Below are 23,933 nucleotides of genomic sequence, written 5' to 3' on the forward strand. Positions count from 1 at the left end.
TCTGCACGATGGCACTTGGGGTAAAAAAAGAGACTGAAGGACAAGCTCCCGCTTGCGCTTACATTGAAATGAAAATGCATGGGAACCTATAGCAGAAGAATGGGCAGGGGGCCCTCAAGACAACTAATCAAAATCCAGGCATAAGACATTTATTGTCCAATTACAAGTCCTTTAACATAGGCAATTGGCACTGTATTCTGCACGTGTTAAAAATTAAGAAGGGTAAAATCTCTGTGTGTGTGTGTGTGTGTCTTTCTCAGAGTCTCTCTCTCTCTTTTCCAGAATCGCTTTTGTTCTGCTTTATCTGATAAGTTCTGGACTTGCTTCCCGAAACATCCGCCCCTATGGGCAATATAATACTCACCAAACTGCAAACTATATCCGGCAACAGTCAATGAGAAACCATCGCTCGCGTCATTCCCCTTTCCTCTTTTCTAATCCAGTGTAAGTAGCAGTCTGCTTGCCTGCCTGCCTTTGCGAGACAGGCTAAATGCAGCGCAGCGCGGTTCGTGGCAATCCACACAAGAAACGAAGAAGCTAATAAAGTACAACAGCTGCTTATCAATAAAAGATGAGTGCTTTTTAAAGGGGCGTATATCAAGAAATCCCTTCCGAAAGCACATCCTCAGGATTAACTGGGAAACTCCGTGGAGAGGAAAGTTGCGTTCTTGAAGTGGAATGCCCTGAGGTTGGCTTTATAGTAACCGTTAAAAAAAAAAAGGACAGTCTGTCTATGCAGGGAGCTGTTCAGGTGCTGAAATTAAGAACATCAACTTTGGAAGGCCAACTGGGTTAAAAAAGTTTCAGAAATCTGTTTCTGTTTACATGAGTCTTTGGGGCAACTCTTCAGTTCCCGGGATCGTATCCGAAGAAAGAGAGCGAGAACTAGAGAATTTGTTAAGCCTGTCTTAAAACTGAATGCGGTTCTATTTCTTTCCCTGTATCTCTGACTTTTAAAGCAAATCCTCATAGAAACTGGATGTTTACCTAGAAAATCGAGGAAGAAAAGTCTCCCGAGCGGGGGGAGCACTAGGTTGCAGCAAAGCTACTTTTGGACTTGAGAGGAAGGCAGACTATAATAAAGAAGGGGGGGCACACACACACACAAAAAAACACCAAATCCACAATAACACAGGAGGCTACGTTCAAAATACAGCAATGCAGCAGGCTAAGTAAGCAGGAATGTTAAAATCATTAAATGCCTCTTACCTGTTCGTTTGTTTTTTAAATAAAGACAACCGCCACCAACCCTGAAAAGAGTGTTTCTTGAAATCCAAGCGCATAGCAGAGACAGGATGCAGGCAGCATTGCTTTTCTGCCCCTTTTATACCACGTTATCCAATTAATATTGCATCAACCTTATTTTAAAATTTCAGAACCCACAATATAATGTAATGACACAAGGGCATTTATTATTAAAGGACATTTGATTGGGGGAAATCATTGGGGCTCGCTGAGAAAACAAAATGAAACCAGGGCGTTGAAGGAGAGTTTAAGGCTCTTTCTTACGATTTTCTTCATGGAACTAAAAAAAAAACTTTTTAAAAAAACACCACTCGGTAAGGAGTTTTTCTTGTTATTTTTTCAAAGTAAGCAGAATGTGGTCGGAGTTTTGTTGCTGGATATTCATTGATATGCAAGGGCGAGACATTCCGAAGATCGCTGCGGTTCGAGCATTAATTTTTAATCGTTTAAGGTGCTTCGGGGATTTATAAACAAAAGCCCTACTTTCCTTTTAAGCAGAATTCAGAATCAACCTTTGATACAGTTGTTTTGAGCGATTTCTTTCCTTCTCAATGGAACTTCAGACAAAGAAGTTCCGTCCTTGTCCTGCTGAGAAGGGCTTCGGCTAAACTTTATTACAAAAACAATCAGTCCGGTATTTTCATTTCATTTTTTAATGAACAGCGATAAAATTTGAATTTTTTTTATGGAGTGCGAAATTATTTTCACCATTAGTGGGCTCTGTAGGCTTTACCGCAAGAAAGTTTTAAGATTTTGGCAAGGGGTGTTGTTATATGAGTACTTCTCTCTCTCTGTCTCTCTCCAAAACATTGACCGTCCAATAAAAAAAGTTTGCACGTGGGAACAGTGTAAGAAATGCATCAAAACAAAAATACGTCAGATGTAGGGATGAGAATTAAGTGCTATCGTTAACAGTCAAAGTATGATATACTGTGAAGAACGAACTGATTTTCTAGGAAGAAAATGCGGGCCGAAATTAGGTATAACGTAATGCAGTACATACAATAATCTTAAGGAACGCCTTGACCCCTATCGCTGCAAACCTGTAACGCTTTTCCGATGAGTTAGCCCCTCTGAACTCGGAGTACATAGTAAAGGAAAATATTTGGAAAATCTAGTTCAGCAATACTTATATTGGAATCAACCAAAATGTCACAAAAGCGTGGCAAGTTTTCACCTTCTCCAGAACTCTTCGTCAGGCAAGATGTGACACTCTCTTCTGGCACAAATATTACTCGTTTCCCTGAAACATTTTAGCGCGCCTAAAAACGTTTCTCCCTGTCCCCCACCACCACCTCTGCATCTAACAAAAAGCAAGATCAACCACAAGATGAACCCACAAAACGGTCGCGGGGGCGGGTGAGGGAGGAAAAAAAACTTCAGTTCAGGTTGAAAAATAAAGCTTCTTTTATTTGAGAAATTTCAGAATGTATTTCCAGGGAGGCGGGGGCAGAAAGTTAGCGACAAAGAGAAAGGTGTAGAGATGACAGGAGTGGAGAAAATGTCCCAATTACAGGGAGGAAATAGAAATTTTCCAGGGGGAGGGGAGGATACAAATACAGACAAGACATTTTACAAAAAGAACTCTTTACTTAGTGCAGAAACATGTTTAGATCAAAGCCCAGACGAGGACTGACAGCTATATTTTAAAAACTTCTGCGGGACTGTCTTCAGTTCAAAGTGGGTTCCGCAGTGGGCCAAAATTAAACTCTTTTCGGAGGTGCAATGAAAAGCCTCACATTTGTTGTTGTTTTTCTTTTAAAGCCGCTCAGACTCAACAGACTCAAGTGAAAGAGCTCGGGTTTCAAGCCCGCTAGGCCCACTAAACTCCAGTTCCAATGAGCTTTTATGCAGTTAGTGTTGCAGATTGTCCTGTGCAGGTGAAAGTTTTCCTTACCATAAGGGGAGTTTTACTTTTTGACCGGGATGAGGTGCCTTTTGGCGGGAGGGGGGTAGGGGTGGGCACACACGTTATGCCATGTGGATGCAGTGGCTCACCTCAGGGAAGGCTGTGGCAAAAATCTATTACCGGTACTTGTTGCTGGCTCAGTATGATCTTTCAACACGTGTTTGGAAATAAGATCCATGGAAATAAAAAAGTAAACGCATCCACGAGTCGCTGATGGGGGGTGGGGAATGCAAGCTGCCCCCCCCCACTCCCCAACAAAGATTTCCATTCGCCGAATGGCATTCGGCTTGGATTTATTTCAGAGAACCCCCTCTTCCTTCCTCTCTCCTCACCCAAGAAACAACGAACTATATCTGGAGATAGGCATGCGTGTGAAAAAGAAGACCAAGTCATTTCGCTGTTAAAAATAAAGCTCGGCCCACCTCCGCTTTTTAAGGAGGAATCGGGCTTTTTAAGGAGGAATCGGGTTTTGTTTTGTTTTGTTTTAAGTTATCCACAGCATGCAATTGACCAAGCAAGTAAAAGGCGGTGGAGCAACAAAAACTACCCAAACCTGGCTTCAAATTACAATAGCGGACTTTCAGAAAATAGCCTCCCCCTGCCCACCGATACAAATCCACAAAATCTGAACAAACCTTCATTCTCTTCTCTCCCGGTCCTCTCCCCCCCCCCTTGCATAAACCCAGATGAGATTTATTCCACCTCCGAACTGCATCTACCACTGCCGTTCTTATTGCGTCATTTTTAATTTTAATTAAAAGAAGAAGAAAAGAAATCAGTACCTCTCGAGTTTAAACTCTTCCAACAAAAATGGCAAGCTTCATACACTCTCTAGGACGCCAGAAGACACACACTCGGGTGAGAAGAGAAACCCAAAAGGATGAAACGGGGCAAGACGGCAGGTGGAGAGGGCTTGGAGATTGGGGGAGAAACAAACTTTTTTTGTGTGCGCGCGTTTTATTTTGGATGGATAGGCCGGTTGGTAGTTTTAATATGCAGCCGCTCCCGCAGGGAGGAACAACAGTAAGCTGTGCCAACTGAATGATGAGGATGAAAATAATTAATAAGCAATAAATAATAAATATATAAATAAACCAGGCAGCCGATGGCCAGAGGAAAAGAAGGAAGCGTTTGTTGGTTGGTTAAGGTCCATGGCTTTGTGGCTCGGTAGGGCTGTCCTTGCAGAGATCCGTTTATTCCGCTCCCTGTTGCCGTCGAGCAACATCTATTTATAGAGATCTATAGGTATAGATATATGTATGTGATCTATGGTCTTTGGTGCACCTGGCGTTCTCAGTGCCCCGCCGAGTACTTCATGCGCTTCTGCTTCTGCCTCTGGTTGCAGAACCAGACGCGCACGACGTTCTTCTTGAGCTCCAGCTTGTCGGCGATGGCAGCGATCTTCTCGGACGACGGGCGCGGCTGCAGCGCGAAGTAAGCTTCGAGCGAGCGCTTCTCCGGCGCCGCGATGGACGTGCGCTTGCGTTTGCGCTCGGCGCCGCGCAGCAACTCGGCCTGCGCGCTCCTCTCGCGACAGGCGGCCTCGGCCTCATCGAGCCACGCTTGCAAGACGGGCTTGAGCGCGATCATGTTGTTGTGCGACAGCGTGAGCGACTCGAAGCGGCAGATGGTGCTCTGGCTCAGGGAGCCCACGCCGGGCAGCTTTAGGCTGGCCAGCGCCGCGCCCACATCGGCTTGGGTCACGCCCAGCTTGATGCGCCGCTGCTTGAAGCGCTCGGCGAACGCCTCCAGCTCGCGAGGGTCCGACTCCACATCGCCCAGGCAAGGCAAACCCGCGTGGGGAGCCGGCACCGGGGCTGTCGAGGGAGGAGGCGGCGGAGGAGCGCGTGCCATGCTCGCCATGGCTTGGTGGAGGTGGCCCATGGCTGCGCCCAGGTGTGGGTGCGCGTGAGGGTGCATGGGGCCGGCCAGCACCGCGCCCTGCTCGGGGCCGCCCAGCAGCGCGGGAGAGAGGTGCTCCAGGAGGTCTCCGCCGTCGAGGCTTTGGTGCTGCGCCCCGGCGTGGTGGTGCGGGTGGGGATGGTGCGGGTGATGGTGAGGATGTTGCGCGTGGTGGTGGTGGTGGTGCGAGGGCGCCGAGATGGCCACGGGGGGCGAGGAGCTGGACGCGGCCGACGTGCAGGGGACGCTGCTCATGGTATGGTAGGTGGCGTCGGGCTTGAAAGGATGGCTCTTGCCGTGCGAGACCAGGTCCACCGCCGCCAGAGCTTCCGCGCGGGCCAGCAGACTCTCATCAAAGCTCCCGAATATATTGCCCTGCAGCTGCAAGCAAGAACGCGCAGAGCGCCGTCAGTGGGGAATACCGTCAAGTCGGCATTCAAACACATTTTCTCTCTCTCTCTCAAGCACAGAGATTCCTCTTCTCAAAGCTCAGGTCATAAAAATTAATATGAAGGCGCAAGATGCTTTGCTGGAACAGACATGTGGATCAGAGAGAGGGAGGGGGGGAGGGAGAGAGAGAGAGAGAGAGAGAGAGAGAGAGAGAGAGAGAGAGAGAGAGATTGTGCAGGAGACATGAAAAAAACATTAAGCCGGGCCTGTCAGAAAATGTGCCTTAGAGCAGTCGCGAGGCTCCGTCTACGTACCTGCGGGGCTGGCAGGCACACGCGGCGCATCGCCTCCGAGCTGGAGTGCAGGCTGGCGAACTTGGCTTCCTGCAGGGCAGGGTGCACGCCGAAAGGCGCCTTGGCGTTCATGCCCAGCATCTTGGCGCACCTGGCCGGGACGCGGCGTCGGGCATCGAGGCCGCCTTGGTTCTCTGGCGGGCGCCTGTCAAAGTGAGCGATGCTCAAGGACAACGCTTCCCTTGCCACGGCGCTGCGCCTCAGCCCCCCCGCCCCGCGCCTGCTTCCACCTCGGCTTCTTCACTCATCTTACAAGCTTTGCCTGCCATGGGACCAGCACCCTGTGCGCACGCGTGCTGCTGTGCTGGTGGTGCCGGCCAAGAGGGAAGGGGGGGGGAGCCCCAGGGATGGGAGCCAAGCAGGAGGAGAGCAGGGGGTCCCTAGATAAGGCGCTGGGAAGGATCCTGCCAAAAGCTATTTTTTAAAAAGGCCGCCCCGTCGGCTCTGACGGGGATTCCTTTCTGGCCGCGCGTTAAGAGGCCAACGAACTGGCCAGGACGAAGAAAGCAGCTAAATGCGCACTATCCCAAGGCGACAAACCAGGCCAGTTGTGGAGCTCCGTGCGTTTTTTCCAGCTCCAGAGGGGCCCGGGCCCGGGCCCGGGCCCGGGTTCCAAATAATAGAATTGTAGAGTTGGGAGCCTGAGGATCATCTAGTCCACCCCCTGCAATGCCAGAATATGCATCTGTCCCATACAGAGATCCAACCTGCAACTTTGCCGTTATCATCACTTCGCAGTCTAGCCAACTGAGCTATCTATTTATTATATTTTTACAAAAGCAGAATAATAATTTGGAGGCTTGGAAAAGAATCGGGTCTTTTAGCTGTGTTGCACATTGCAGATCTGCTGGATGAGCCTATTATTTTGTATACCGTATATATTATAACATAGCTTTCCTCCCAGGCAACATACATGGGTTACACCTTTCTTTTATATTCACAACTACAACAGCCTTGTGAGGTAAGGTTCGGCAGAGAGACAGATACCAGTCCAGGATCACATTCTGGCCTAGTGGGGATTTGAAGCCTCCCCAAGTTTACTCTGATACTCTAATCACTACACACAGAAGAGAATTTACCCTGGAATAACGAGCACCCCCTTTGTTAAATCACATGCACACACACACTGCCTCTGCATGCATACGTTGGCTGTGCACCCCAAGTCCTAATAAATAAACACTTTCTCTTGCTCCTCTACCTACCAGTCATGGTCGTAGCCAGGATTCTTGAGAGGGGGCAGGACTTTGTTGGGGGCAGAACTCATGTGATTGGTCAGTCAGTGAAGTATTTCTATTGTTTTACTTGATCTAGGGGGGCGCTGCCCCCCCCGTCCCCCCTCGCTACCAGTGCCCATATTTCTTTCATGAAGGTGGGACCTGTTTGCACAAAATTTGACTCAGGTCCAAGGAAATCTCCACTCATCTAGGGCACTGCCTGTTCTTCTCCCCAGCTGCAAAAAATGCCTATGGGTTCCAGATGTTTTCTATCTCCTGGGTGGCATAATCTGAATCTATTAAAGGCGTTGATCTTAAATGCTTTTTTTGTTTCTTTTTTCTTTTTCTTTTTTGACAGCTGCACAAGTCTCTGATTCTTTTAATGAAGGATAAAGTATGTTTAGTGCTTCTCTACGGTTGGCTTCTAAAAACCTAGCAGTGCAGAAACTCTTTCCTTGAACGGTAGACTTTCCTGCGATGACTTCTGTGGCAGCTTAGCTGGGGAAACACCAAGCAGAGGAGCCTCCTGAAAATGGGCCGATGGGAGAGACCAGTTACTGGGGGTTGGTTAACAAACGGTTGTTGACCGATCACGGGGAACTTATGCAACACAAGCACTGCGGGACAGGTTAGGTCAGGGGTCAGCAAACTTTTCCAGCAGGGGGCCGGTCCACTGTCCCTCATACCTTGTGGGGGGCCGGACTATATTTTGGGGGGGAAAATGAACGAATTCCTATGCCCCACAAATAACCCAGAGATGCATTTTAAATAAAAGGACACATTCTACTCATGTAAAAGCACCAGGCAGGCCCCATAAATAACCCAGAGATGCATTTTAAATAAAAAGACACATTCTACTCATGTAAAAACATGCTGATTCCCGGACCGTCCGCGGGCCGGATTTAGACGGCGATTGGGCCGCATTCAGCCCCCGGGCCTTAGTTTGGGACCCCATGGGTTAGGTCAACCTAGAAAAGAGCTCGTCTGTTCTTCCTCTCTTCCCTCTGACTCTGAGCCTTCTTCCTCTGGGGGTTCCCATGGGATTCCCAACTGGTGCTTCCCAGCAAGTCCCTGACACACATAGTCATCATGGCTAGGAGTCATGGATAACCTTATACATGAGGATTTGTATAATCCTCTCTTAAAACCATCCCAGTGGGTATCCAGCCAACTACTACCACTTGTGGGAACCTGTTTTGCCCAGGAACTTCTAGGCTCTGCCCCATTAGACCTTGGGGGCGGGGAGGGAGAATCTTCATCACCTCTTTTTTGTGAAGGGGATCTAGCTCTCCCTCCTGGCTAACTAAAGCTGTCCAAATTTTCTCCCATCTGTCTCATTTTTGGAACTGTGTGGCAAGCAAGTACAGCAGAGTAAAGCAACAGGTGCCCCAGGTTAGAGCCGCCACATGTTCAGAGCTGCCACCAGGGTAAAGGGAAGCAACTCAGAGCCAGCACAGGGCATCACAAGGGAAGGAACCACAAAGTATTTTGGGCAGTGGGGGGGGGGAGAGAGAAGAGGAACACAGTCTGATACCAGGCTGGAGGAATTCATGTGGTTTGTAAGGGGGCACTCTCAGGCTCCCCCTCAGTTGTGCGCTCCCAGATGCACAGCCAGGATCAGCTACTGGAGGCCACACAGCGAAACCCGACCCTTTACCACACAATTCCTAGGAGTATCAGCTGCCCCTGCAGTTGCCATCCTGAAGGCAGAAGCAGTGCTTGGTGAGGAACAGTGATGGGGGGGGGCAGGATGTTGTCATTCCACGTTTGGGATCCATGGGTGCAGCTCTTGCAGGGACATGTGGAAGGCAGAGAGGGCAAAAGCCCCATTGCACTTTCCCTTTCACTGACAGCACTCATTAGTTGAATCCTGCCCCATGTATGCCACCTTGGTTGTCATGATGGAAGAAAGATGGGTCATCAAGCTATAGAAACAAAGAAATAAAACAATCCTTTCATACTACAGTAATTTATCCCAGAGGTTTTTTTTTAATGTTCTTGTAGTGGGCTTGCCCAATCTTAAATTTTCACCACCAGCAACAAGGACAGGGGAACATGTGTCTCTCCAGATATTCCAGGAGTACAATTCCCATCATTCCTGACTATGGGCCGTGCTGGCCATGGCTGATGGGAGCAAGAGTCCTACAACATCTGGAGATTCACAGGTTCCCTCTCCCTGACATAGCATTTCCAGTTACTAAAAACTGGAGGAATATCTGTGTGAAAGGACACTAGCGGTCCATTCTCCATCCCAGTTCTCACTCTGTTGCCTGCTCAGGCCTCTGTGGAGACAGGACATGGATCACAACCAGCCATGCTATCCAGCAAAATCCAGGAAGGAGCTGAGTATAATTGGCCGCCTGCCTGCCTTCTTTCCAGAAACATATTACCGGTAGCTCTCGGAGAAGCTTACCAAATGTGGAATCATGTACAGTAAAGTATACTGAAACAGGAAACAACAGCAATGAAATCCCAGCATAAAATTAATGTAACTAACGTAGAGTTAAAGGACCCAGGCAATCTTAAAACACTATTTGCCTGGTGCTGTTAACAGAGGGGTGGGGGACATTTTTCACCCCGAGGGCCACATTCCCTTATGGAGGCCACATACCAATTGTGAGAGGAGCCAGTGGCAAAAGTGGACAGAGCCACAAAGGTAAAGTTTATCTTGGTTGCAGTAGGCTAGTTTCTACACACACACACACACACACACACACAGAGAGAGAGAGAGAGAGAGAGAGAGAGCTCTCTATCCTCCATCCAGAGAAGCAAGAGGCCTAAACCTTCATCAGATTTTACTGCTCAGCCAAATACAGGTTATACCCCCCCCATCATCACAAGGAAACAAACAGGTCTCAAAAACATATTATGACACATATGATCAAGTAATATACAAAGAGGCCTTATCAGAGTTCAAGGAGACACTCAAGCCAGGCAAAAGACACTCAGGGTGGGAAGCAGGACCAGTGAGGAGTGTGGCCTGGGGAGATTTCCAAAAGCCAGGCAGAGAGGCCTTGGAAAGGATTAAGGGATGGGGTGGTCACCTCTCCACAGTGAGTCCAGCAGCATCTCTCTGTTCTCTGCTGGTATAGGGTCATTAAAGCACTACCTCCCTGCCCCCCTTCTTTCCCCCTTTAAATTCCTTAGATCTGCTGGCAATATGACAAGGCAGCCCAAGGAGCAGAGGGCCTGATGACAAGACTGCAGCACGCCATCACTTCCCATCAAGCCCAAGAGCCAGGCAAATGGGAGTGGAACATGAACTAGGCTTTGAAAGGCAAAAGGCAGAGAGAGAGAGAGAGAGAGAGAGAGAGAGAGAGCGCTTCCTCCCAACAGGGGGGGAATCGGTGTGTTGTCGCATAGCTCCATGCCTTGATTTATGATAAAAAATTTAAAGGAAATCATTTATATTTCAAAGGGCCTAAATAGCTGCATGAAAGTTTTATCTAAAGTAGCACTGTATTTACAGACGGCCCGACCATGCTAGAGGTAATTAATAGATGGATAAATGGCAGGCCTTTGTCTTTTTGCTTAACCCTCCTGCTATTTGGAACTTGTGAGTTAAAGTAAATAAATAAAAGGGGAAATGTAGGATTGCATACAAGAGCCATTAGTAATGGGTTTCTCCCGCTCAGCCAGCCGGTGCCAACTATTCAGATAATGAAACTGACACTTGATCTTCAGTTTCATGCACAAGGACTTAAAATGTCCCTTTAACTAAGATTACTGGGGCTGGGGCATAAGATGAGATGCCATTTTAATAAAGCATATTTTTATAGGGGTCTCAAAAACAAGGCACTGTTTTAAAGACACATTCCAGATAAACACTGAAGGCTCAGATATGATATTCAGTTGGAACAATTCTCTTGTCAGACAATCTTTGTTTTCTGATATGTATTCTACCCAAGTGCTTCCTTCCTCCCTGAATGAATGAATGAATTTATGAATTTTGGCTTGACTGATTTTCTTTAGGCATGGACTGCTCCATCTAACTGAGCTGACTCTTTATTGCATGGGGTTTAAAAAATAAAATAAAATCGAACCTTTCTAGCCCCATCTGGTTTGTCTAAACCCCACAAACAGGAAAGTTCAAAACCATAAACAGGAACAAGTTAAAGACCCAGATGGCTGGCCATCAAGCAACTCTGTTCACATGAATAAAGGGAACGCTGCAAGCAACTTGAGAGATCATTCTCCTCCCAGTAAATTATTGATGGTCTTTCTGGAGGGAGGAGATGGAGAAGGGAGAGGAAATAAACAACACCCTGACAATGCTCTAGTGAACTCACTCTGAAGACAAAATTATATGAAAAGTTTATGGATCTTTCCACGTGAATCATTTTATTATCTGACCCAGTTCAGAGATTGGGAGGGAACAGGCAGTTGTATAATGGAAGAATCTCTTTGCAGTTAAACTTTACAACTAAGGAAACAACAGAACGTGGGACCCAGAATATTTTGCCTCGTAGTTCAAAGTGTATAGCATTGACATGATTGCTCTTTCCATGTGTCAGACACACATTCAAGCAATCAGATGCATCAAATCACCTTAGTTGTTTTGCCTGGTCCAATATCCTATTGCTCTTGATGTGCTCTAGGGGCCAGTTTGGTTCCTAAACTGGGTACTATGGTACTGTTGCAGGTAACTGAATACACACTGGCAAACACGCTGAATTTTATCCGTTTTTTCCTACCCAGTGGGCAACCTCAATGATAGGGCCCAGCCCCCAAAAAGAAAAGTAATGGCAAGGTTTCTTTCTTTCTTTTTTTTCCAGTGACGACCCCACAGCTAGTTATCACAATCTGGAGTGCAGACAAAGGTTACCAGTACTGTACAGACGATGCAACTTTGAGACAGTTTAATCCCATGTAGCATACATTTTGGTTGTTTGAACCAAACAACTGATTGGTTCAAAATTGGGAAAGGAGTATGACAAGGTTGTATATTGTCTCCCTGCTTATTTAACTTATATGCAGAATTCATCATGCGAAAGGCTGGACTAGATGAATCCCAAACCGGAAATAAGATTGCTGGAAGAAATATCAAGAACCTCAGATATGCAGATGACACAACCTTGATGGCAGAAAGCGAGGAGGAATTAAAGAACCTTTTAATGAGGGTGAAAGAGGAGAGCGCAAAATATGGTCTGAAACTCAACATCAAAAAAACCAAGATCATGCCCACTGGTCCCATCACCTCCTGGCAAATAGAAGGGGAAGAAATGGAGGCAGTGAGAGATTTTACTTTCTTGGGCTCCTTGATCACTGCAGATGGTGACAGCAGTCACGAAATTAAAAGACGCCTGCTTCTTGGGAGAAAAGCAATGACAAACCTAGACAGCATCTTAAAAAGCAGAGACATCACCTTGCCGACAAAGGTCCGTATAGTTAAAGCTATGGTTTTCCCAGTAGTGATGTATGGAAGTGAGAGCTGGACCATAAAGAAGGCTGATCGCCGAAGAATTGATGCTTTTGAATTTTGGTGCTGGAGGAGACTCTTGAGAGTCCCATGGACTGCAAGAAGATCAAACCTATCCATTCTTAAGGAAATCAGCCCTGAGTGCTCCCTGGAAGGACAGATCGTGAAGCTGAGGCTCCAATACTTTGGCCACCTCATGAGAAGAGAAGAATCCTTGGAAAAGACCCTGATGTTGGGAAAGATTGAGGGCACTAGGAGAAGGGGACGACAGAGGACGAGATGGTTGGACAGTGTTCTCGAAGCTACGAACATGAGTTTGACCAAACTGCGGGAGGCAGTGCAAGACAGGAGTGCCTGGCGTGCTATGGTCCATGGGGTCACGAAGAGTCGGACACGACTAAATGACTAAACAACAACAACAGTGTACATTTTAGTAATGAGCTATTTGCAGGCATTTTATACACGGATATCAAGATTTGAGTGGAAGTAAAGGTATTTTGCAGAAAACTGGATATTGTCCTTCTTTCACATTACATTTGGAAGATGGAATCATATGTGTTATTTTTATATTTTGGTGCTGTTTGGAGTTATTTTAAATTGATATTTAAATTGTGATTATTGTTTTACTTGTGTATTATGTAGAAAAGCAGGATCAAGAATTACTTATGTGCACCGAGTCTGGTTTCGCATCTGTATTGCTATCTAGATTATATTGATAATGTTTTAATGGTAACATTCCTTAGCTAAAACAAGTAGTAATTCTCATCAAATCATATTCATTTTTATCTCCTGCCTAGTTTCAGTAATTTTGTTTTAATTTAATTTAACTTTTTGTTTGATCACTTCTCATTGTATGGAATTTTTCTAATGTATTTTTAACACTATCTCTGTAGTAGGGGAAATATTGTTACTGTTTTCTTAGCTTTATTATACTCAAAAATCAATAAAATATACATTAAAATAGTTCTAGTAATTAAATGACTATCCAACATACAATTGACAAACTGTTCTTTTTCTCAGGTTAAAAACATATAACATTTTATTTTAAAAATCTAGTGGATTCTCTCGTTTTTCTACATTTTCTCATGTGCTGCCCTTTGGAAAGAAGATCACAATGCTTCAAAGTGCAAGGTACCGTAGCAGCATGAAATGAATTCAAATAAATAGTGCACACCTTGAACAGAGGAAACATAGCACTCAGTTTGGTGGATCTGAACAAAATTATGTGATACTTTCCCAACCTAAATAATTTTACTTGCTACAACAAATATTCTACCTTCCCACCTTACAGCTTCTCTGCAACCATCTGCATGAGTAGAATTTTCAAGCAACTAAAAGAAGATGAAATTTCATTATGAACTTTGGGTCAATTGGTTTACTGGTGTGGTGCAGTCTTGGGCAGGTTTCCTCAAAAGTAATTCCAATAAATTTCAATGAGGCTTACTTCCAAGCAAGTATGCATGGGATTATAGCCTAAAAAAACACTTTCTCCCCAAGAAATAGCTAGTGGCTTTTTAATAAAAAGACATTGCAATGTCTTTTACCACTGGATTTGAAAAGCACTTTCCTTGACACTAGAGAGAAACTCCGCATAGGAGATGACATGGCTCTTCCATTGTCCAATCTGATCGAGGAAATGTCTAGTGTTACCCAGACGGTCAATTATTCATCAGCTAAATAGCCAAGCATTTATTACCTGGCTTGATTCTCTTATTCATTAAGGAGATGGAACAGCCTAGTTTAACAAAGCAACAGGAAAGTTGCTAAGCTACAGGGGATACCTGACCAAGCTGCCCATACATGGCGAAACTTCGCAGTCCAGGAGAAGGGAAAGTTAGACAAATGGCAGAGTCCTGTGGATGGAACTTAGGGGATGCTTATGAAAAGCCATATCTACCAGCAAACAGTCCCATTACAATTCAACCTGAAGATCTTTCCTGAGAAACTGGAGCAGGGGAAATCAGGGAAAAAGCAAAAATGCAATTAGTAGGCACACTGAAGGGTTATTCAGAGCATGAAACAGATACTAAATGGATACTAAGGGGGCACCCATTAATTATGTAACACCTTTGCAGGTGCTTTTTTTCAGGACCAACTCCCACATGATCTGGAAGAGACACCAGAAGTAAGGTACTCCAGTGGCAATGCAAGATATCCCATGGCTAAGGTGAGCCCTGGAGGTGTCAATTCAGAATATTCAGGAAAATCTCCCAGAAAGGAGAATCCAAGGTGGTTGGGTGTGCTTCTGAATAGGGTTTTTACCCTTGAATGGTTAACTCACAGAGTAATCCAACTCCTAATACATCCAGATGAACAAGTTTTGGATGGAGTGGAGGTATACCTTTGCCACTGGTAGGGAAGCCCCACTACAGAGAAGCATTCCAGTGTGCCTGCCCAGGAAGTAGGTGGGAGGAAGCTACCAATGTTGACTTTCCTCACCAGCAGTAGCCAGCAGAACTCCCCTAAACAGGGCACTTTGGAGACAGGGAGAGGCAAGGCTAGACTGGCACAGGATCCACTGAGGTTGTCGACTTGCACCCCACATAGCAGAGGTGTATCAGGTGACGCATCACATTACACATCATGTGATGCATCCCGCCCCCATCTAGTGCGCTCACACGCGCGCCAAGTAAAGACACACAGGTGTCCCAGTGCTCGTACGCCAGGTGGGGAATGGGGAGCACAGAGCTGGGCTCTGTGCACCCTGCCTCCTCCTCCCCATGTGATATTGGTGGGAAGGAGGGTTTTGGTGGGTTTTGGGGGGAGTCCAGCCCCCTACTTGAAAATGGGGGGGGCGGCGACTGAAGACTCCTCAGTCCCCACCATTTGGCATGTCTGAGATCCACTAGATCCTGTGTCAAGTCCACTGCCTGGCAGTTTATTCCCTGTCTCCCTACCTTCCGCTCTCTCTGGTACAAGCAGCAGGGCTGTAGAAGTGGTCAAGGGGCTATGTTGCTCCAAGAAGTTCTGCTTTTGCTGGCAGGCATTGACCCCCTAAAGCTCAAAGGGATCACATTTCTAATGTTGATATCAAACTTCAGTTCCAAATCAAATGACACATTGCGGGATCAAATTTCAATTACAAAATGTGGTTCACAACATTTGAAATTGACAAACAAAATGTCCGCCTTAAAAAAACAAACAAACTGCAGTGTTATCTGTTCTCTCCTCCCACTCCCTTCTGGAGATGCATATTTGAAAGATCAAACAAGGAAGGTGAGTAGCCTAAGTTTGGTCCTACTGGAAGCTTTCACTTGTGAGAAATCCACACATTCCCCATCCTCATACATTTTCCCCATAGCAACTACAGAGGAGAAAACGTGGGCTGTAAAAGTTCAAGGCCTATTACACACTGAAGTGGTAAATCTGTGTCTGGACTGCAGCTGGTGCTTGAATTATAGGGCAGTGGCAGAGGAAGGGGGTGTGATGGGGGCAGTCCACCCCAGTTGCCACCACCGAGGGGGGTGAGAAAATGCCGGGTGGCTCACTCTCCTGGGAGAGACGTGGTGGCTTGGGCGTGTGTAGGCTCTGCGCTGTCCAAACGGTCCGCCCGCTGCCTCCCCCCCCCCAGCGGTAGGGTGGCTGAGTGAGAGGAGACAAGCAGACTCCGGAGGCCCCATGGGGCGGCCTGCCCTGGCTGGCCTCACCCCAGGCGCCTGATTGGCTTGCTCCGCTGCTGTTATAGGGGAAAAGGTAAGGAGGCTGTTAATGAAATCTACATGCCCTACCACCTGACCGTCGCAATTTGAGCTAAATCATGCTGTCCATAGATTGTTCATTGGTTTGAGGGGGCAGGATTGTCCCATGCAGCTCTATGAACATGTCACTGAAGTTAGGAAGTTCAACTCCTGCAGGACAGGAAATGTCTAGGGAAACGATAGGTGCATTGGGTCTCACCACCCAAGAGGAACCCAGTCCCTTGAATGGAGCAACATTATGCAAGGACACAGTGATCCCTAGGAGACATCTCCATACATATTCATTTCTTATGTATTCAGAAGATTTTTATGGCTCCCCTTCAGTTAAAATGGTAAAAACCGATATACTGTACAGGGTGATTCATAATGAAGTATACAGTTTCCAGATGCTGTAAGACAGTAACAGGCAACGACATGGACCACAATGGCAAACTGTGAGGTAGATGTACTCATAAAGTTTGTGTTCTGCTACTGAGGGAAGTGATGTAGGTGATAGTGCATGTGTCACATGACTAGTCAGGCAAAATGGCTGCGTCTGTCGTGCTGAAGGCGTTTTGTGTTCTTGAATTGAGCAAACCGGAATCTGTAACTGTTGTGCGACGGCATTTTCAATCGCGATTCAGGAAAAAACCTCCAAGCAGAAAATGTATCTACGATTGGCATAAATTTTTTGAAAATACGGGCTGTTTGTGCAAACTTAGAAGTCCTGGATGACCATGTGTATCGGAATAAGTCATTGGTAGTGTTTGCACCGCCATTCAATGAAGCCCAGGAAAATCAACACGTAGGGTGAGTCGCATTTGGGCAGAAATGGATTACCGGTTTGATGTGTGTTGTGTGACAAAGGGTGCACACATAGAACATCTGTGACTGTTTCTAAAAAAAACTTTCAACATTCCCCTACAATTCTGTTACAGGTAACCTAAGATATATTACATTCTTCTTCTTTTTACAGTGCGTTGAAAATGTATACTTCATTATGAATCACCCTGATGGTGATGATGATAAAAATATGAGAAAGGCAGTCAAAGGAAAATAATAAGGTTCAGCAGAATGGATAAAACCAGCTAGATTAAAACCAATTTACACTACATGCTGGAATGCCCAGGCCAACAAAAACAACAACAATAGATGCTGAAAAGTTGGTTCAGGGCAAACTTCCCATAGGAAACATTCTATTTTCTCACAGATTGGTGGACATTTTGCTAATTTGTCAGTAACATTCCAAGCCCATTTTTTCAGTAAGAATGAATTAAATATATCTGGCAGGAAACAATATATATAGTCCAATGACTTAAAACAAAAAAAACGAAGATCCCCGAAAGAATCTTGTTGATACGGCAAAAGTTTCCAGTAAATACCCAACTTTGTCAGCATTATTGATTGGTTCTGGCAATACACGTTCATGCTTCATATTATTCAGCTGTTGCTGTTGAAACAGATCAATGGGCAGTGTGAGCAGCAGTAAGTTTTCACCAGCTGTTGAACACTATTTTGTGTTCCCCCTTTCTCCATGAAGCAGCTAGCCTGTAATTCACTTTGCTGTGAATGACAAAATATTTATTCAAATTCCACTAAGGTTTGCTGCTTTTAATGCAACTCATTGGCTGGAATCTTATTCGCCTTTGTGTAGACATTTTATTTTCAACATGTTAATCAGATACAATGTAGAAAGCACCTTTTTGCAAATAACTGAGACTATACTGAAATATAGTCCAATAAAGGATCATAGACATAAAACGGTTTCTTTTAATCTTCTAACAAAATGTTTTATTAATGTTTTTGTTTTTAATTGAATGTTTCACCCAAACCTAATCTGTAGAGGGCTGTGGACTGCTGACAACTATGAGGAACAACCAAAGAAAGGAAGAGATTCTTCCAAACGAAAAAGAAGTGTTATACTGTACTTCCTATTCCCTGGCTTGGATCCTAAGTGGCTTCTGCCTTGTTGGGAGGAGGGCTGAAACAGTAGTCTGAAACACAACAGTTGGAGTCGAACATCACCCAGAGGGCCACAGGTTTCCCATTCCTGCTTTATATTGCCTGTACTCAACCATGATTGTGATGAATGGGTCCTCTGTAACAGGCGCCCAACATTGGGGAGGGGGGGAATGTCACATGTGTATGACGTTACACGCATGACACCCCGCCCCCCCCAACCCAGCCAGACATCCACCGGGTGTATTATCTGGAGGGGGCTGCCCGCACACAGCTCCTCCGCAGCAGAAAGAGGATGCCGGCTGGGATAGAGAGAGGCTGCGGTGTGCGAGGCGCCCGGCTGCAGCTGCTCCGTCCCCGGGTCAAGCCAGACCCGAGGGGCGGAGATAGGCTGCGGCGCGCAAGGGATTGGGCGGACGGATTGGTTCACCTTCGCGCTACCGAGCACTCAATATTGGGTAGGCTGAGCCCCGTGCCCCAAAATATTGAGGTAGCAGAAGCCCCCTCCGCCCCCTATACTCGGCGCTGCTGCTCTGCAGTGTTGCTGTGAGCACAGAGGGCTTCTCCACTCTTTTCAGGCACGGTCCACGCTTTAAAGCTCTGCGTCCAAGCAGTCTTTTATGCTCCAGAGCTGTGGAAACCTGCACTTTAAGCTCAATCGGAGCAAACAGCAATCCACGGAAAACCCGAATCGATGTTTGCTCTGACTGAGCGCTAAAGAGCGAGTCTTGTTGTTTGCTCAAGAGCCTTTTCCACAACTGCAACAGAAGTTCTGAGATGGTGCTTTTAAGCAGACCTGTGCGCCTGGAAAGAGCAAGGCAAAATATAAGGGCATCTAAGCCCTAAGTGCCAATTTTTGCATCACATTACCAAATATTTCAAAGGGGTATCTTGTGATAGAGAGAGCTGCAGCAGATGGTTGTGGCATGTTTAGATAGCTGTTTTGCTCTAGAAGCCTGGCAAATCTGGGTACTTAAAAAAAGTGACAACCCACAAGCAGACTACATGAATCCTCCGCATGTTGTCACTTGCCCTTCCTGACCCACATTTACTAGAAACCAATATTAAAACAGTCGCATGTTGGACCTGCAACTCTCTCAGAAACATGACTAGGATTAGTGTTTGGATTTGCCTGCTTCTTAACATCAGTGCTCACTGAAACCTTCATTAAACTTTGAATGCAAAACGTAACAACCGAAGTGGGAGGAAAACAAAAACCCCAACATGTCACCTGAAATTAGAACACTCTCTTTCCGTTTGCATCCCCCCCGGTTTGTAATTAATTGTAAAAGCCAAACAGAATAGTGGTGTGCTTGACTTTGGGGGAGAATAAGCAGTTGCACAAAAAGACGTGCGGGGTTCATCACATGCTTGCTGAAATCCCATGTACGGTGTCAGAGCTGACAAGCCATGGCTTCCTGTGCCATTTTAACTATGTTTTATTAAGGAGTGGGACCCGCTGGGCCTTGTAACTGGCACAGCTTCCTTCTCACATACCAGCTGAATTCCCACCACTGCCTCAGACACTCTCTGGCTGGATGCATTACATGGTATTTTTAGAAGCCCTGCGTGCCATCTTCTGTCACATGTCTCTTGAGATTTTTCCACTGTTTTTCACCCATCAAAGATATATCCTGTTGTTTTGTACTGGTTTCAGCACTTGGGGAAGGAAACAGGGAGGTCTTAGATCACACTGCATTGTTAAACAGTGCAGCTGAAATGAAACAAGATGTGCACATGTTACATGTTATGACAGAAAATATCTAGAGGTGGCTTTCAGCCGCCTGCTCCCTGCAACAAAATGCCCAAGAAATTCAACACCTCAAGCCACAGTGGTCTGTTTGCTTGCTCCCAGTTTTTGCCTCAACGTTCAATTCTACTTCTGCATCACACAACCTTCTCTGACAACAGGTTTGTACTGAGCATGTGCAGGGGACACCCTTATGGCTGCCTAACATTGGCCACAAAAATGCCTTTTAATCAAAACTGTAAGCGTGTTATACAACTCATGGATTATGGCACATTACTAGAGATGCTCTCATGGGATTCAGAAAACAATTTCCCCAAACGCAAACATAGAAATAATTCCATCCAAACCACCCCAGCAAAGTCTATGGTACGGTAGGAAAACATACATCACTTGCCAACTTCTCGAGATCATTTACCACAGCTTTAATTCATACAAAAACATGCCATTTCTCATGGTTTCCAGTGGTAGCTGGTGCCCACTGGGCTGGTAGAGTGGAATCAGGGCCACCAACAGGAGCCAGAGCCAGCGCCAGAGCCAATGACAGGTGGAGCCAACTCATTCAAGGTGTGCCCCAATCCTCCACCCTATTAAGTTCAGAAAGTGTTGCCAAGCCCTTGGCTGGTTGTAAGAAGGCAGGCAGGTGTGGGCTAGATAAGGGGTGCCCCATTCCATACCCTCCAACATTTCTCTGATGAAAATAGGGACGTCCTAAGGAAAAGCGGGACATTCTGGGAACAAATAAGAAACTGGGACGTCTTCTGTAAATCTGGGACTGTCCCTGGAAAATAGGGACAATTGGAGGGTCTGCCATCTGCCCTAATGAATCAGCTTCCACTAATCCTTTCTACTCCAAGTTAAGCATGAGCCTAAATTTAAGAATGTATCTTTCTTAAATTGCTGAGCTTCAAATGTTGAATCATTTTCTAATGATGTCATAGAACCTAGTCCCCATCCACAATTTCTTATTATAATGGTGTGACCTGACTCACCCTTAAAAGAAATGAATATGTATATGGAGGGAGTGGAGGTGTAAGATTTAAATAATATATAATATAGGACTGCAAAATGTATTATTTAAATATATACATCACTTTCTGTGTGTGCCCTGTCTCTCTCTCTCTCTCACCCACACTCACCCACACACCCTCCACAAAGATATACTTTTCTTCACAACAAACATTTTGAAAGCTGGAAAGTTCTGTGAAACCCCAAAGTTATGATGGTCTAATAAAAGGCAGCATCTTTAAAACATGGCTATCACCTAAATACTAAACCATTTCGAATAAACTGTCATGTGAATGAAACCACAGTGAGCTCTTTGGAAGAAGCATGGGATTCAAGCACAGCAGACAGACAGACAGACAGACAGACAGACAGACAGACAGACAGACAACCATACATATACAGCCTACGACTAAGTAATGAAGGAAAGAATTTGGGAAAGCCTTTCAAACAAAAGGTGTACTTTGAGCACAAGAAGAGTAGCATCAGCATAGAGTATAACCCTCGCTGCTTATGAAATGGATTTCAAATGTTCAAGGCCTGCTCTCTTCAAAAAGTGTTCCTTATCTTTCCCTGACCTGTGAATAACCCAAAGTCACTCTAAAATGTGAATCCAGAAAGTGGATGGAGCTGCTGTTTGACATATTTTTGGCCACAGGAGACCATACCAGGAGTACATTATAGTGGCTCGACTCCAAATAATTTTCACATGAATTACTAAAGTGCCATAAATGTATAATTTATTAGCATTTAAATAAATCACAGAGACTATGAGTGCTTTAAAGTTATCAGCATAAAGATGCACAGAATACCAAATTATAATTACTTAAAAAAGGTTCTTCAGTACAATAACCTCATGTGTACTATACTGCATGTTCAAAACAAGATGAGCAGAGTTAAGCACCAAGATGATCATTTTCAGACTGTGCTCTGGAGAACCTTTGATAAAGTTTATTGGGAGATATTCAGTGAGCAGATAAGGTCATGGCAGGCAAACTTCTCTGGAAGGTGGTTCACTCACCACAACCTACCCTTAAGTTATGGTAAGTAATTGTAGACCAGGGTGGGGAAAGAACTTGCGGCCCTCCAGAGTTGTTGTTGGGCTCCACTTTCCTTCCATCCCAGCCAGCATGACCAATGGTCAGGGATTATTGGAGTTGCAGCCCAACATCACCTAGTCCTAGACATTCCCTACTGAGTGGTCGCCTGAGAGTGGTGGAGGGGTGGGGGAGGAGAGAAAATGAGCTATTGCTTTAAGTTGCTAGGAAAAAAAACAACTGGGAAAGACACAAGCCACCTAGTCTAATTCTATCGCTTACCTCGTTTTCACAGCCAAAACTCGGAGGACAAAAATGACCCATGTGAAGAGCAACTTAGTTTATTAATTTTGACATCCTTCCTTCAAATCACTGTGGTTGGAGTGCACTGGGAAGATCATTCAATCAATCAATCAATCAATCAATCAATCAATCAATCACTGTATTTGTTTGCTGCCTTTTTAAAGTTAAAACTATGCTCGAGGCGGCTTGCAACATATAAAAAAAATTACATAACTACAAATATAACTAAAGTAGTCATAAACAATCGTTGAAACATGAAAAAATACACAACCAATTTGAACAATGTCCCCATAAATCATGAGATTCAAAATAAAGATATGAAAAATTAACGTCAACAACACCAACAATCCCCACCCACTTTTAATCACTGTGATTAAAAACTGGACCTGTCCATCAAAACAAAAGACCCTGCCCCAGTTCCTTCACCCCACCCATCTTGATTAATTTCTCAGAAAAGAAGAGAGGGGTGGAGGAGGTCATGTGCTTGACATTTTGGAAGCAACAGAGCTACTCGAAAGTTGAGGATTCCTTGATTCACCCTGATGTGACTTGTTAACAATGCAAGCCAATTCGGGAATGTGAGAGTCTGCCTTGAATCATCCCAATTTACCTGGTTATTTGGAATACACAGAGCCGATGCACACCCCTAGAATGCACTGGCTGTCTTGAGAAGTGCCATGTTGATGAGAGCTTACAAATAATGGTGGCCAATACGTCCACACCATACTTTTAATTCACACCTACGCCACTTTTAACAATCATGGCTTCCCCCGAAGAATCCTGGGAAGTGTAGTTTGTTAAGAGTACTGGGAAGCAAAGCTCTGTGGGGGGGATAAACTACAGTTCCCAAGATCCTTTGAGGGAAGCTGTGACTGTTAAAGTGACATAAGCCTCTTTATGCAGCATTCTGAACTTTCAAAAGCTATTTCATGATATGTTGGGATTCCAGTATGGCCTAGATGCAGGTCATAAATGCTCCTTTTTAACCTTTATGCAATCTTTATACAAACATGCCCACAAATGCAGAAGGCTCTTGCTAAGCAACCTGGCAGTGACATTGATCCAGCAGTTCCCCAAAATTACACAAAAAAGAAAAAAGAAAAGATTGAGGCACTTGCCTACTGGTGCTGAAAGGATGGAGTACTGTTGGCGGGAGGATCCTGTGTTCTGCACGCTGTGTCAAGGCTCAACATGCAACATCAGCCTTTTCTATCACAACACTGCCACAAAGATATAAAATTGAAATCCTCAATAACTGAAAGAAATTTATGAATGTTTATTTTACAGTACGTCTAAATGGCTAGCTGAAAGAAAATAATGCAAACCAGTACGAAAACTGAAAGATCATCATAATCTGTCTTGCTGCAGCAAAGGCACATTTCAGTTTACTGTATATTGGAAACAAAATAAAATGGCCAAAGATATTATGAAGTGCATCATATTTCTTGGGCAGACATAGCTAGGTCACAACAGATATTGCTTTTAAATATGTTTATCTGCAGATTAACATAAAGACTGTTCTGTAGAGTCTCCAATAAATGGGATTTTGTTTTGTGCGTCGCCTTCCTCCCAGGGGATCTGAGCTCAGATTCAGCTTGCAGATGAAGATGGATGAAGTTAAGCTTGACAGACATAAATAATGCAGCCTGCTAGAAGTCACACTGTAGCATAGCTAGGCGCACCTACTTTCAGGGGAGGTGGGATACAGGTAGCAATGAATGGATAGATAGCTTTTTCCTAGTGTTCAGAGAGGTTCACATCATTATCTTAGTT

General features: G+C 45.2%; 1 protein-coding gene across 2 annotated transcripts; it reads right to left on the bottom strand.

The window, feature by feature from the left end:
* Nucleotides 1-4,447: 4,447 nt before the first annotated feature.
* On the bottom strand, nucleotides 4,448-5,880 carry POU4F3 (POU class 4 homeobox 3). Of its 2 annotated transcripts, XM_035108015.2 has the most exons (3): nucleotides 5,761-5,880; nucleotides 5,002-5,437; nucleotides 4,448-4,971 (listed from the first exon to the last, which is right to left on the bottom strand). In XM_035108015.2, exons 1-3 carry the CDS (start codon nucleotides 5,878-5,880, stop codon nucleotides 4,448-4,450), a joined length of 1,080 nt encoding a protein of 359 aa, XP_034963906.2. The 2 variants fall into 2 exon arrangements, with proteins under 2 accessions (XP_034963906.2, XP_088517997.1); XM_088661871.1 differs by having other exon boundaries at nucleotides 4,448-5,437.
* Between the last annotated feature and the right edge of the window lie 18,053 nt (nucleotides 5,881-23,933).

Source organism: Zootoca vivipara, chromosome 2 (assembly GCF_965207765.1).
Source record: "Zootoca vivipara chromosome 2, rZooViv2.hap1.1, whole genome shotgun sequence".
NCBI lineage: Eukaryota > Metazoa > Chordata > Lepidosauria > Squamata > Lacertidae > Zootoca > Zootoca vivipara.

Excerpts from the sequence above, each read along its gene's own strand:
- POU4F3 (XM_088661871.1), bottom strand. The coding sequence starts at position 5,880 with ATGCTGGGCATGAACGCCAAGGCGCCTTTCGGCGTGCACCCTGCCCTG. Across the intron at positions 5,438-5,760 it reads TGTGCCTGCCAGCCCCGCAG|CTGCAGGGCAATATATTCGG; the intron begins GTACGTAGACGG and ends TCTTGCTTGCAG.